Raw genomic sequence first — 15,924 nt, 5'->3', positions numbered from 1 at the left:
TATCTGCATCTTCATCTTCTTCTGAATTTTCTGAGTCAAAAGTAGCCTTAAAAGCAAGAGATTTCTTCTTGGGTTCTTCTTCTTGTCTGTCTTGAAGTTGGACTTCATATGCCATTAGGTTACCAACCAAATCTTCAAGAGTGAGAGTGTTTAGATCATTTGTCTCTTCAATAACTGTGGTTTTTCTCTCCCATTCAGGAGTTAAACACCTTAGGATCTTTCTGACTAAATCCACTTGTGAATATTCTTTTCCAAGGGATTTCATAGTGTTAGTTATATCAGTCATTCTTGTTACCATGTCCGATATAGATTCATTTTGCTTCATTTTAAACAATTCAAATTTATGAACTAAAGAAGCAATTTTAGATTCCTTTACCTTTGACGTATCTTCGTGAGTCACGAGAAGAGTATGCCAGATTTCATTTGTTGTAGAGCATTGAGAGATGCGATTGAACTCTACTTTGTCAACGACACAATACAATGCATTCATTGCCTTGGCATTAAGTGAAGCAGTCTTCTTTTCTTCATCGATCCATCGGCTGAAATCAGTTGATGGAGTTTGGTATTTATCTGAAACAACTCTCCAAATATTGAGATTCATGGATTGCAAGAATATTGTCATTCTCACTTTTCAGTATCCATAGTTTGTTCCGTCGAAGAGAGGAGGACGAACAGAGGAGCTTCCTTCTTTGTGCTGAGATGTTGTAGTTGCCATGATAGATGATGATCAAATCAAAATAATAGCAAAGATGCTCTGATACCAAATGAAAGTACAGTAGGATCGAGGCAACGAGCACTACAGGGGGGTGAATAGTGCTTTTAGAAATCGTCTGCGGAGTATTAACAGATTTTGCAATTTGAAAAGCAATCACACAAAGGAACACAGAATTTATCCTGGTTCGGTCTTTCTCGACCTACATCCAGTCCCCAAGCAAAACCCGCTTGAGATTTCCACTATCAACCTTGTGTAACTTCAAGATCATACACAGACCAAATCCGGTCCCACTTCTAGTAACACACCTACTAAAAGCAAACAACTCCTTTAAACCAAGGAGTCCTTCCTTTTACAGAAAATAAGTAACAACTTACAATACAACCTATGAGCCTTTCTTTTAAATGCAAATGAGATGCAATTGGCTTTTGAGGTTGTTGAAATACTCTACTCACGAATTCACTATCTCTCAAAGGAATTTGAGTGAAAAACTGAAGTTAAAATATCACGTGAGTGAGAAAACAAATACTTGAATGAATAGCAGTGAAAAGCAAGAAGTAATTCAATTGGATTTGATATTTTTGAGTGTAGAATGTACTCATATTTATAGTTGAAAGTTTTCATACGTTGAGGGTATGAAAGGGTGTCAAAACAGTCCATTTTGAACGATCAAAACATTTGAAAAATGAAGACACGTTTTTTTGAAGTTTCAGGAAAAACGACAAAATTAGTCGACTGGAAAAGTAGTTAGTCGACTAATAGTTAGTTATTAGTAGACTAACAGTTATCGTCAGTCGGCTGATCTGTTAATCGAGCTGTTTGAAAATCTGAACTTTTGAAACTTAGTCGACTAGAGATAAAATTAGTCGACTAATAATATCATCAGTAGACTGAAAAACCTTTCAGTCGGCTGCTGCTAAAATCTTCTGAAAAACATACATTCTGTTCGATCGACTGATAAAAGCATTAGTCGATTGCTGCTAATTTTTTCAGAAAACACATATTCTGTCCAGTCGGCTGATAAAACCATTAGTCGACTGCTGCTAATTTTCCAGAAAACAGACATTTTGTCCAGTCGACTGATAAAACCTTCAGTCGATTAATTTGACAAAAATGACTTTTTAGAAAATGTGGCGCGAAAGGATTAGTCGACTGGTAAGTCTATTGGTTGACTAATAAACACGAAAATTTAATAAAAGAGTTTTATAAAAAGATTTTCATGAGGGGTTCTTTTAGAAAAGTTTTTTTCTAAAGACTTTTTAGGTAAAATGCAACCTAAATATGCACTCTAAGTAAGGCTCTTACTAGAATCTAAGACTTTTAATGAATTTAACATTTGCACACTAGTCTTCAAAGATTCTTCATCGAATTCTTCAATGTCTTTATTGCCTTAGCTGAAATGCAGTTGATTTCACTTGCTCATCATCAAAACCTTGTACTTGAAGTATCATGTATGGCTTCATTGTCGTAACAATTTATTAGTAAATACTTAACAATTAATTAAATTAATATTAAATGATAATTAATTCCAAATTTCAAAACTTACCTAATGGTGGGTCTCTAGAAGAGTCCACAATTGCCATGAGACAAGAATAAAAAGAAGGTAAGTAAACAAAATAAAAAAATAGAATTCTATGGAATTAGTAAAGAGTTGAAAAGTTAAAATTAGGAATTTTTAAGAAAGAGGGAAAGTGTGTTGGAGATGGACTCCCACATGGGAAGTCCTATCTCCAAGGGAGGGCGTCACTCTCTATGGAGCCCATTATTTAAACCTCAAAAAAAAAAGTAAGAAAGAAAGAAAGAAAGAGAAAGGGAGAGAAAGAAAGAGGAAAAGAGAGAAAGAGAAAAAGGAAGAAGGAAAAGAGAAGGAGAAAAAGAAGAAGAAAGAAGAGGCGACTTTCTTCCTTTCCGGATATCAAAAAATTTTCGATCATTTTTCAAGCTTCGAAAAAGGTATGGGTTCGTTCTTTTGATTCAAATAGGAAAAAGGAACCTAGATCGAATTTAGGTGATGTTTTTGGAGAAATTCCTAAAATTTGATTTGGTCTCCTGAGTTTGAGTATGAAAAATCATTAGAATCATGGTTATGTATACATATTTCAGATTCCAATGTTTTTTCATGGTAAATAGCATGTTTTAATGATGATTTAGGTTTATATGAGTGCAAATATATATATATATATATATATATATATGGACAGATCTGTCCCATAAAATGTGTGGTCAAATCTGGATAGATCTGACTAGTGAATGAGGGACAGATCTGTCCCATCGTGAAGGTTGTCCGGATCTGTCCCATAAAATATGTGGTCAAATCTGGATAGATCTGACTAGTGAACGAGGGACAAATCTGTCCCATCGTGAAGGTTGTCCAATTTGGACAGATAGGAAGATAAATATATATATATATATATATATATATATATATATATATATATATATATATATATATATTGTTGCATGTAATTAAATTTTGTTATCTTGCATATAGTTAACCACATATTAATCTGATATAAATCTCACACATGTATACATATGCATAAAAGATTCTGCATTTTTAAATTAGCTGGTTACTTTGGTCTTGCCAAATATGTAAACACAAGCAGATCTGGTTCATATCTGTCGAGTTGGCTCCCTGTATATATATATATATGAATGAAGTTCTGATTTCTGTTCTAAGATTTGCATATACAGTTTTTGTCCCAAATGAGCATGCTAAAATTCTGCATGTGTATGCAATCTTGTGATTTATTTTTCTTCCAAAACATTCGGTCTGCTTGTTCCATATCCTGTCGTGTTTATGATGCTCAAACATAATCTGTTGTGTTGTGATATTTGATTGGGCAGCATCTATTAGGATAATATACCTGGGCAAGATTAGGATTGTTCAGTCCCACCTGACTGAGTTAGCTGGGCTAAGTCCCTGTCAAACAAAAAGAAAGAGGGGGGAAATTTGTTTTCTTTATATCTGATTTTTTTTTGACAAAACAGGGGACTGTTCAGTCCCAGCTGACACAGTCGACTGAGCGAAATAGTGCATTGTTCAGTCCCAGCCGACTAGTTCAGCTGGGGCTGAAGCTCGATAAAAAAAAAGAAATCAATGGGTGCTCGGTTGGTCTGGTACGATCAGCTAGTACACAATATCTTATGGTGGGATGTTGCAAGCTCAAACCCAAAGGGGTATGCTGGTACTACTGGCAGGGGTATGCCTGTACCCAGCTTGCCTATCAATAAACTCCTAGCAGTAACATAGAAAATAAAAGAATAATACATGTACTTAAACATGCTAAAAAGAATGTACAATGATTAGTGGAAATCTATAAAAATACGTATATCTGCCAAAAACTCAGACTTGAACATGTCAAGCATACAACTAGATAAATGTGTTGAATTCTCAAATGTTATATGTTTAGATTTTTCTTGTTGCTTATTTAAATTTTTAACAGGGCAAATATTTAGATTATGCATATTAAATGCACAGATTTGGAAATGATTAAAATTTTGTTTTGTATACCTCTATCCAGTTTTACAAATGCTACATCTACTCATGTTCTGAATGTCCAGCATTATATATGCATTGTGTGTTAGCTGCATACATGAGTAATATGTTATTTGCATGATGCTAAATGGGACTGATCTGCATGCATACTTTTGCTTGCATAATCATGTGTCACAAAGTGTCACAATGGTGTTACATGGCTTAGTGCCATACAAGATCTTTTCATAGTATAAACATGTATAATTCAGATGGTTGAATTATTGAAAGTAGCTTATGAAGCATTAACATAGGCATGTGCATATTTGAATGAAATGCATGAGACAATCCTGTAAAACAGGATGTGTATTTTCAAGCCTATGTTTATATGCATATGAATTTGTTAAACATGTTCATTCTTAATATGTATGAAAGTATATGAATTTGTGAGCATGCTGAATGGTTGCACAAATTACATGTTTACCATGGTTTTTGCATTAGATGCTTCGGTGGTCAAAAGTAAACCATTGTAGGCTGTGTGGGCCCCGAGCAAGTGTTGCTCCATGTTTAGTTTTTATGCATTACAAAAATCAATTTAATGTTTATTGAATATTGAACTAATTGTACTATTTCATGTTATAATGGATTGTGGTCTCATGATGAGTTTCACATATTGATTTGTGAAATGAATGTTGTTGTGTTTTGCATGTTGATTTGCAAAATGAGAATTGTGAAATAAATCATTCTTTTAATAAAAAGATAAAAAAAAGAAAACAGTGTAATTAATGTTTTCTTGGATGTCCCTTATTTAGTGTTAGAATTCTGGACTACAGTTTTAGAGAACCGTGAGGATACTAAAACTTCGTGTGTATTTGTGCCCCTAAACCCAACTAGGTGGTTCACCTCTCGGCCACGGTTTTAGAAAGATTCTGTCACTTTGCTTAGGACTTCTTAAAAGAGTCCTTATACTTACCTAAGAAGACTCAAGAAGGATTAAGAAAAGATTTTAAAATTTTGAAAAGTTTTAAAAAGTCAACTTTAGAGTCCAAAATTTTTAAATTCTAAGAGAGTCCTAAATGGGATATTAGCTCCAGCCCTCTTTAGAGGTGCTGGAGAGATAAGGGAGGTGTCATCCCTATTTCTCTATAAATAGATCAAAAAAAAGAGAGAGAGGAAAGGAAAAAAAAGATGAGAGAGAAGGAGAGGAAAATAAAGGGAGGAAGAAGAAGAGGAGTTTGGACTTTTTCAACCATCTACCCATGTTTTTCAACTCCCACCATCATTTTTCTTCAAGTTTTTATTTATGGTATGGGTTTTCTCTCTTGAATCAAGTGAAAAATTGATATAGATTGGATTTCCATGCAATAATTTAATGAAAATCCATGAAAAAGGTGTTTAAAACCATGTTTTTGTAAATATACATGAAGGAGGATGCATGGATCTTCCTCCATGATGGTATTCTTGATTTTTTCTATTCTTTTTATGAAATAAAATTTTGTACATGATAAAACAGAATTTTTATTGGTAGTAGATGTGTTTATTTAGAGGTTTCTTTTGATGGGTATCGTCTTTCATGGATTTTTTTTTATTTACCTCTTCAAAAAGAATTTTTTGTGTATGTTTTTTTTTTTATGAAAAACAGAAATTTATTTCATGTTAAAATAGCCCAATGAGTGCTTGTTCTATGTTAGACTTGATTCTCCATTGAATAAACCATTGGATGTGATCTTGATCCTTTTTATCCTTTCAAAAAATAAAATAAAATAAATTTTGTACATAATTATTTCTATGCTAAAACAGAATTTATTTAATGATAAAAGAATGGTTCGTTAAGTGGTCCCAGTAGGATATTAGCGATTTTCATGGATGACCCATGTTAGAGACTGTGTAGGGGCATGTAAATATGTGAGGAAACAATATTGAATACATGCATTAGCATGCTTAATTGACCATGGATCTGTGTATACATGAGTGTATGTTTACCTAACCATGCCTTTTAAAACATGAATTCACAAATCCTTGTATTTCTAATCTAAGAGCTTTATAACCATGCACACTTATGTAAAGAAGGACTGCATATGTTTTGGAGGTGGATTTAGGTATATATACATCTATGTGAAATTTAATTTTTAACATGCACGCAGTCTTGGATGTGGCCTCTTTTAATACGTACATATTTGGTGAAATCGAGATTCTGGTCAGGCACCTTATTGAAAAAAAAATGGGATTTTATTCTGTTGCAGCCTGGTTGGTTGGGCAGACCTGGTAGTGCCTTGACAGGCCTGCCAGGCCCAGCTGAAATAGTCCAGCTGGTCTGGCATGGCTTGCTAGGCCTGCCTAGCCAAATCTTAAAAAAAAAAATGCCCTGTTTGGGTTTTTAGCCAACTCAGTTGGCTAGACTGAACTGAGATAGTTCAATCCCAACCAACCGAGTTTGGCTAAACCGAACTGAGATAGTTCAATCCCAGCCAATCGGGTTTAGCTGGGTTGGTCCCTATTCAGCAGGACACAGACCCAGCTAGGTTGGTTGGACCATGTTCAATATATATATATATAGCATGTGCAAACTTCCAGATTTGGTTTAGTGTAGGTAATTTGGTTTCATTACATGCTAAGTGATGATGCGTAAATTACTCGTAATGATAATATATTTTTTATTGCATAAACACATCATTTATAGGTTTAAAACCCTCACCTAGATTCATTTAGATGTCATTGAGCTATGGTTCGAATTTCGTTCAAATCAGATTTAAAACAAGAAAGATATCACATTTACAGTGTAGCGGGTCAGACCTCGGGGCGAAGCGGGTCAAAAGTGGATCCAAACGACCATTTGGGCCTTGGATCTGGGTGAAAACTCCAAGATCCACCCCACATCAGCCCAAACTGATTTTGCGAAATAATTGCTAAAACCCCCCTCAAAAGGGGCACCCAACAATACTTTTTATTTTAATCCTCTTTCTGAAAATTCCAGAAAATGAGGATTATACTATAAAAACATTGCAAAACCCTAGGCAATTCATTTTTGCCTAGGGAATTATGCTCAACTTTCTGAATCTCAGACTTCCACACCTCCCTCTTCAGCCACCATGCCCCATCTCATTTTTCCTCTTGGGTTTTGCTTGTTTTGCTTGTTTTACTTGCATTTCCCTTGCTATCGTCCCCCTTTCTTTCACATCTTTCTTCTTCTTCTCCATTTCTTTCATTTCTTCTCCTACTTGGTGTGTGCTGATCAACATGGGCTCTCTTTTTCAGGTGTAGCAGAGGTGGAAGGCGCCATCCGTGGCTGGAGTGTCGTCTACTCCTCCATGAAAGACCGGTTCTACCTCCCCGGTCCTCTTCTCCATCTGATTCAATTGGTGCACATTCCATGAATCGGTGCTCTTAAACCGTGCTACCTCCGCAAGAATCATCCCCATGGTATTGTATCAACATCATTGAAGAAGTTGGAATGCATTTCCCATTGCAGATTCCGCTCACCCCTACCTCCTCATTCATCGGACATCCCCAACAATCGGTATGTCTTCTTCCTTTACTTCTTCTAGTTAAAGTCCACTTGTGTGTGATTGATTTTCGGTTGTATGTGTTTTTTCTGTTTTTCCAGCCTTAGTGTGTAATTGGTGTGTCAAACAACATCGTAGATCGAGTCTAGGTTTAGGTTATTGCATTATTTCAGTGTTACTTGCATTTTTTATTTCATTGGACTCGGTTTTCTCTATTTGCGCCTAAATCGGCTGGATTGTTTCCAGTCGGCTGAGGCTGTTTAGTACAGAGTTTAAGTTTGGTTAAATAATAGAAATCAAATGTGTTCTTCTTGTGCTTAATTAGTTTGTAATACTGTTTAATTATCATGTGTTGTGTTTGTTTTAGAAAGAATGCAAAAAGCCCAAAATCGGGTGGACTCCCTCCACCTGATTTAGGCATCATAGTGTAAATAGTTCTAATTGTGATTTTCTGTGTTAACAACATTTAGGTAATTGTTTAATAGTTAATTAGTGAGCTTAATTAGGATGCAGCAGAATAGTTTAAAGTTATATTAGATTAACTTTGTTCTTTTCTTTTGATATAGTTTATATGTATTTTGATTTATGCGTTGTAGTGTAACCAGTCCTTTAGTTGTTTATTGTTTGTGTTAGGATTAGAGTTAGATGTTTGAATCATTAATTAGTTGATTATTTCAGTAGGATGTGAGTTTAGTTTTATGATTGATGTTTGGAGTTAGATTAAATACAGATCTAATATTACTTCAGGTTAGGTTCATATTTAACTTGATTTTATAATTAGTTTTATATTTAATTTTTCTTTTTCAGGGTTAATTAGTTAGTTCACATTAAGTAATTACAAGGGGTTATCTAATGTCGGTAATTTAGTTAGTCTAAATCATATTTGTATGATAGTTTCATTTAGCTTAACATTTGCATGCATATTAGTATTTTAACTTAGCATTAATTTGTATTTCTTACAAATAATGTAGGTAGCTACTTCGATTGTCTTTTCTTAATGTAATTGACTTTATTTTCTGATTAGTTGATTTGTCTTAGGTCTGTTCATGACTGTGGTTACATATATTTTAAATAGATAGTGCATAAGTTGGTTTTTGACAAATGAATAGTGTATTGAATTCAAATCCAGAATTTTACATTGACTTACACTTTATTTTACGCGATAATTTTTTGAGTTTTTCCAAAATTACTATTCTATTCTATTCTATTCATTAGTTTGTTAACTGTTTACAAACCAAAAATTAGCTCATTTCGAGTTGATTTGGTTTTATTTTTAAGTATTTTCCAAAATCAGTTTTTTCGCAATTTTAACTTTGGGGTCAAACGAGTCCTTAATTTTTATCGAGCTTGAAACGTTTAAATCCGGAGCTTCTGGAGGAGTTTTTCAGTTTTGTAAAGTTTGAAAGATTCTTGAATCTGTTGGGGACAGAATAAAAGAAAAATATTTCAAATCGGACTTTGCTTACTCCTTCAAATTCCCTGTTTGTGAAAATCTGTCAGAACCCAATTTTGCACTATTTGAGGGTAAAATAGTCATTTAGCTAGTCGATTGATTTATGATTGTTTTGCTAGTTTTTCTACATAATGTTAGTGTAGTAACAATAATTAGATTAGTTAGGATTAATATCAGTAGCTAGTTTAATTTGATTCTGCGTTCTCTTTTCTTTCTAGTTTAATTGTAATTTAGTTTAGTAATTAGTTTAGAATTAGTGTTAGTTTAATTTTTAGAATTACTCATTGCATTGTTACTAACTTTTTATTGCCTTTTGTTTAGGTTGATAAGTTAGAAACAGATCAACAGGTGTATTTAAAATGTGAGTGCAAATGCACGTGTGGCGAAAGGACAAAATTACCCCTGGCGATTTGGAGAAGACTTAGCAATCTATTTCAGTTCATTTTCATTTTTAGTTTGTAAATTAATTAGAATTGTAATGTTAACTTAGTTTTAAACATTTGTGATATTAATAAATTGAAGTTTTAGATTTAATTTGAATGTATCCCGTTCCCTGAGGATTCGACCTGTACTTGCCACATTCGTGGAAAGTCGGTTTTTATTATTTTTGGTTGACAATTTTCCAAAAGATTTTATTGAAAATAATGTTTTAAAACTATCACTGCAAAAATTTCAATCACTAAGAATGAGACTTTTCACATGATTTGGTTGGTTATGATATGCATACGCAATATGTCATTCCAAATTTGTTTAAAGTGTAGGTACATAAAAAAAATGATTATGTGCAACTATGTAATTAAATTTCCAGAATTTTGTTATTTGCACTGGACTTGGAAGATTCTTATATTGGCACTTAAGTAAAAATTTTGAAAAACCAATAAGGGTTCGATATTACTGGTAGCCAACTGAGTGGGTCTCGGCTGACTGCCTGGCCTTGGCTGCTTGTGACAGACGATGCCCAGGCCCAATCTGGGCCATGTGGCACCTTGTCAGGCAAAGCCGACTGGGTCGGCTGGGTGTTGGCCTATTCATGTCACAAAAAATATATATATTTTATTTTCAGGGTGTTGGCCTGTTTTTATACAAAAAAAAAGTGATGTATGAAATATAATTTCGAAAATAAAGTTTTTATAAATAAAAAGGACTTTGTTTTGGATAGGCGGGTGTCCTGTTTAGTTCAGTCGGGTCGGGGTTGAACCCTAGTCAACGATCTTGACTAGGCTTGATAAACCAACTTTAAGACAAAAAAATTATATTTAACACTTGATGTATTTAAATATGGAATTAGACATTTAATATGCTTGATAAATTTTCAGCTTTTGGTTATGTATAAGTATGTGGGCTTGAATACATGTTGTGAATGAAAACATTCACATGCTTTAAATTAATGTGACATGCTTAAGTATTATGTTATATGAAGTTTGCTTCAAGTGCACGTGCATACATGAATTGATGTGTATCTCACATGTACATAAATGCATGAATTGTTCACTTGTCCAAATTGAGATGATTCATGAGTGAATGCATGTGTGTGGAATGATTTCATAAAGGTACATGTACATGAATAGTGATCACATGCATATTAATGTGGTAGCTCATGCACATCGTTTAATTGACACATATGAATATGCATTGGAAAACATGTTGACATCATTGCATACTTGGCATCATGTTATGATTTTTGCATGTGATGCAACAAAGATCAAAATGAATCATCGTGGGCTTGGTGAGCCTCGAGCTTGGGTTGCTCCTTATTTACTTATTTTTCATGCATCATAAAAATTACATTGATATTGTTTTCTATATTGCATTGTTCTATATTTTCCACGGGGGGTGGTTCCGTGATGAGCCTCATATTTGGAAATACGAATTTGTGGTATTAATTTGGTATGCTAAATTATAAATTAATGAAATGACTATTAATAATAAAAGAAAAAGCACAGTGTAATGTACCTTCTGAGATGTCTCGTCGGGAGCATGGGACTCTTGGAATTGCGATTTTGGGAAAACCAAAAGGATAAAAAAGAAAATTTGTGCATTGTTATTGCCCCTGAACCCGATATTGAGGTTCTTTTTCCTGACCATGGTTTTAGGGAGAGTCTGTCACTTTGCCTAAGGGTGGTGTGTAGACATAACTGTTATTTTAGTATACCAAGAAAAGTGATACTTGTAGACGGGTGGTCCCTAGTGTCTCCGACATTAGATGAATGGTCTAATATTTCGAAGGTTGTTTCGGTCGATGGTTAAGTTTGGAACCCAGTAATAAAATACAAATTATGTACTAAGTTACCCTGAAAACCTAATTTGATATCCAGGATTTTACCTGTTTGGTGTATCCGCGGACAACAGTAATTAAAAAGAAAAACTCAAATTGTGTGCATTTAATAAGGAAAACTTGACTAAAGATAATAATGTGTTCATACATGTGTATTGAAATCATTCTTGTTATGCATTAGATCATGTATATTTACTTATTCCCTTAATTTTGATATATTGATGAATGCATGATGTTTCTTCCCTACTGCATGCTAAATGTCTATATTGCTTAACGTGTGGTCACTGTTGATTATTAAGTTGTCTCTCATGCTTAATAATTGTTTCCTATTACATAAATGATTAATTGAATTATGAATTTATCATAAATGCATCCTTCTAAATTATTGCATGAATCTTATTTGTATTCTTTATACTTGTTTGTTTCATTAGATGGATTCATATGCAAGATTCTTTGAATTTTGACATCCTATTTTTTGTATTTTTCGCAGCCTCAGATGCCTAGTGGGGAAAACTTGCTTTTGAGAGGAGCTATGAAGAGACTACACGACTGTGTGACAGATTCTTTGGATGACGTGTCTCTTTCTTTTTGCTTTATTTACTTATGTCTCAAACTATATGCACTTTAATAAATAAAGTTTGGGTTGCTTTGGTCTCAAAGATAAGTATAAGATCCCTTGTGGTGGTGGTTGTGTTTAACTGTAAGGCCCGAGTCTTTAGGATTGTTTTCGCACTTGTTTAAAAAAAACGTACTTTTTAAGGGGTATGAGTTGGGGTCATTACATCCTAGCTCGGTGTTTTGGGTTTTCTTTAGATTTTTGGATTGTGAGAGAAATGCTATTTTTTTTTTGTAATAAACTGCAAATTCTATTGATAATTTATGGTTTTGTTTTTCACTTTCCTTAAATAGCTGTTTTATGAATGATGATGATTTTAAAGCTAACGTGCTCATAATTTGTTAACTTGTTTTCCTTTCTAAATTGCTTCCGCTGACGACTTTAAAAGTCAAAATCCTAAAATATGAAAAGTTTTTCATCAATGTTTTTTAAATCACAAGTTAAAATTTTGGGGAGTTACATTTGTATGGTTAGATTCAAGAGAAAAGAACAAAACATTCATCAATATGGCACATCTCATATTCTAGTGACTATATATATATAAAGTATCAATTCCTTCATTGATTAAATAGAGAGAAGAACCAAACCAACACCTCCCCTCAATCGAGGGATACAACCTTATAGTATGTATCTAAAAGAACAATTGGGCCAATCGACCATAAAGAAGGGTTATTGGCTAATACAAAATCAGAGGGCCAATGCCCAACAAAGAAGCACACGCACGAGCAAAGTACATAAGATAGTCAAAGGCATCCAACTTTCAAGTCCACATGTATGATCTTGGTGCACAAACTCTGTTGCGAGAGAAAGACCCCCATATGCATTCAAGTTCATGCTCTCATGTGAAACTTTTATTCGTGCAAACATGGTTCTGCATCACTGATATGCAACCTCTTGCGAAAGGGCCATACACAGTATGGTCCCATATTCCGGGTGGTGGGGAGGAGCAGATTGAAGATGGTTCTAACCTTCTGCCTTTTGAAAGAAGTTGCAGCACTGGGATTTGAACCCATGATCTCTCACTTACAGCCCCAGCACTTTACCATTATACCAAGCAATGACCCTCTAATACAATGCAAGCATAGGCTTCCCTACACAGTTGCAGAGAATGCTAAATATAATGTAGGCATAGGCTTCCATACATGCAGACACATATATCCTGGACAAATGCCTTTTAATATAGTGCATGCATGTAGAGCACACCAGTGCATGTGTGTACGCGTTCATACATCCCATGGTCCATCAACACATCATCATTGCTGAACCCTGCGTGAACATGGTCCATCACCTAGATAGTTGCAGAAACTCCATCTCTCACAAACAGCTTTCTAACTCACAGTATTGGAGAAAATGAGAGTTCCCTTACGGTTTTGCTACAATCTTGCAGGCTCTACATGATCCTGTTCAGCACATCATTGTATCTTAACTCTGTGGTGGTCTCATAAGAATTTTGCTTCCTTTCATCCATAACTTGCAGAACATAACTCTTCATTGAGCATGAAACTGTCATTTTCCATTAACAAGACCAATGTTTCTAGAATACCATATACTTCCTCCAATCCTGGTTGGTGAGTATATCCGGCTGTAAACATATAAACCTTATTCTTCAGCTCAATCCAACTGTGGCCCGGGTTTTTCTTCAACCCCTTCATCCTTGTTAGCATCCTCACCTTTGCTGAATCTTCCCATCTTCCACAAGCAGCATATGTGTTTGACAGTAGCATGTAGCTCCCTGTCGTCTCTGGTTCAAGCTCAAAAAGTCTTGAAGCTGTCTCCTCTGCTACAACTGTGTTCTTATGGATCCTACATGAGTTTAGTAATGCTCCCCAAACACAAGCATTAGCTTCCAAAGGCAACTCTTTTACAAAATCACTTGCCTCTTTCACTAAGCCAGCACGGCCTAAAAGATCAACCATGCAAGCATAATGCTCCACACCAGGTGAAAGCATATGTTCACGTGTCATCCTATCAAATATCAGGCGACCCTCATCAACTAAACCAGTATGGCTGCAAGCAGACAAGATGGCGATAAAAGTAACATGATCAGGTTTGACATTGTTTTTCAGCATCTTATCAAACATGCCAAGGGCATCACTACCAAGCCCATGCATTGCATAACAAGCAATGATTGAGTTCCAAGAAATCAAGTCTCTGTAGATCATTCTGTCAAAAATTCTACGCCCATATCCAAGATTTCCACATTTAGCATACATGTGAATGAGACCATTGCCGACAAGAGCATCTGAATCAAGAAAACCTCTAATGACATGACCATGGATCTCCTTGCCAATATAAAGTGCAGCTAGCTCTGCACATGATGATAAAATAGTTGTGATTGTAACAGAGTTGGCAATTATGCCTGCCATCTGCATTCTCCTAAACAACTCCAGTGATTCACTGCAACGTCCGCAAGCCGAGAATCCACCAATGACTGCACTCCAACTAACCACATTAGGCATCAATTCTTCTTCATCATCCTTACCTAGCTGACAGAGAAGCTCAAATGCTTCATCACAAAGACCAGTAGAAGCATAGCATGATATCATAGTGTTCCAAGTAACTACATCTCTGCGATCCATTCCTAGAAACAGCCTGTTTGCATCCTCTACACTGTCGCATTTCCCATAAACACAGATGAGTGCATTCCTCACAAAACAATAGCTCTCAAATCCACTGCTGACAACTAACCCATGTATCTCCTTCCCCATTTTTATACCGTCCACATCTGCACAAACAGAGAGAACAACCGCCATTACTTCCGCATTAGCCTTATCTCCTCTAGAATTCATCTCCCTGAACAAATTCATAACATCAACCTGACGACCACACCTTGCATGAGCTGATATAAGTGAAGTCCAAGTAACCAAATTAGGCTTCAACTTCCCGGAATCCATCTCTTGAAACAGCGCAGAAGCTCCACCACAATCCAAATTCATAGCCAAACCAGACATCATGGTGTTCCAAGAAACCACATTTCTTTGAGGCATTTTATCGAACAGTTGGCATGCAACGTCCATTCTACCCAATTTGGAGTACATCCCGACCAAACCATTGGCAACATGAAGGTGAAACTCAAAACCCAATTCCAAAACATGCTCATGAACCTTCCTACAAATCTCCAGATCCCCAATTGCCGTACAGGCTCTGATCACCAATGGGAACGTGAACCCGTCGGCACGAACTCCGCAACCACGCATCCTATCATACAATTCTAGGGTTTCTTCGAAGAATCCATGTTTCAAATGGGCTCTTAGAATAGCATTCCACAACATTGAATTGGAATTGCGATTAGGAAGGCACCAAAACACCAATATAGCATCCCTAAGAAGGTCGAATTTACTGTACATGGCGATGAGTTTTGCACCAAGAAATGCAGATTGGTTAACTCCATAAATTATGATCTGGGCATGCACCTGCTGCCCTTGATCTACTAATTTCATGGCGGTGCATTCTTCCAAGAGTGAATTGATAGAATCCTCGACGATTTTCGACGTGTTTTCATGGTATTGGGGTTGGGTAACGAGGGAGTTTAGCTTGTGGAGATCGGCATTAGCATCAAGAATCGTCGAGTGAGACGTTAGCGTCTTCTGTACAGCTAGAACGCAAGCAAGTTTTCTGGAGGGAACGAAGAATTTGCGAATAGGAGGCAAGAGAGATCGGGAGGCAAGACGCATGTTATGCTCCGGGAGCGAGAGCAGCTATGGTCATATTTTATATAACCGTTAGATCGGTTATATTCAATCAGCACCGCTCATCTCTCATGGGAACCGTGAGACAGAGACTGGAGCCCAGGCACAACTCATCAAGTGAGATGTACGGTTATGATAACATATCATGTCAAGGATATAACATCTATGACGATAACTGCTGCTCGGTGCTGCCTGTCAACG

The 15,924-nt window shown here is 35.7% G+C and overlaps 1 protein-coding gene across 1 annotated transcript; it reads right to left on the bottom strand.

The window, feature by feature from the left end:
- Window positions 1-13,494: 13,494 nt before the first annotated feature.
- Window positions 13,495-15,708, bottom strand: LOC149845541 (putative pentatricopeptide repeat-containing protein At1g17630). The gene has a single exon (XM_089988325.1). It carries the CDS (start codon window positions 15,706-15,708, stop codon window positions 13,495-13,497), a length of 2,214 nt encoding a protein of 737 aa, XP_089844451.1.
- Window positions 15,709-15,924: the final 216 nt, after the last annotated feature.

This window comes from Nuphar pumila, chromosome 2 (genome assembly GCF_984573655.1).
Source record: "Nuphar pumila chromosome 2, dmNupPumi1.hap1.1, whole genome shotgun sequence".
NCBI lineage: Eukaryota > Viridiplantae > Streptophyta > Magnoliopsida > Nymphaeales > Nymphaeaceae > Nuphar > Nuphar pumila.
This window is presented reverse-complemented; position numbering and strand designations above follow the sequence as displayed.

Coding starts and splice junctions, on each gene's coding strand:
- LOC149845541 (XM_089988325.1), bottom strand. CDS start 15,708: ATGCGTCTTGCCTCCCGATCTCTCTTGCCTCCTATTCGCAAATTCTTC.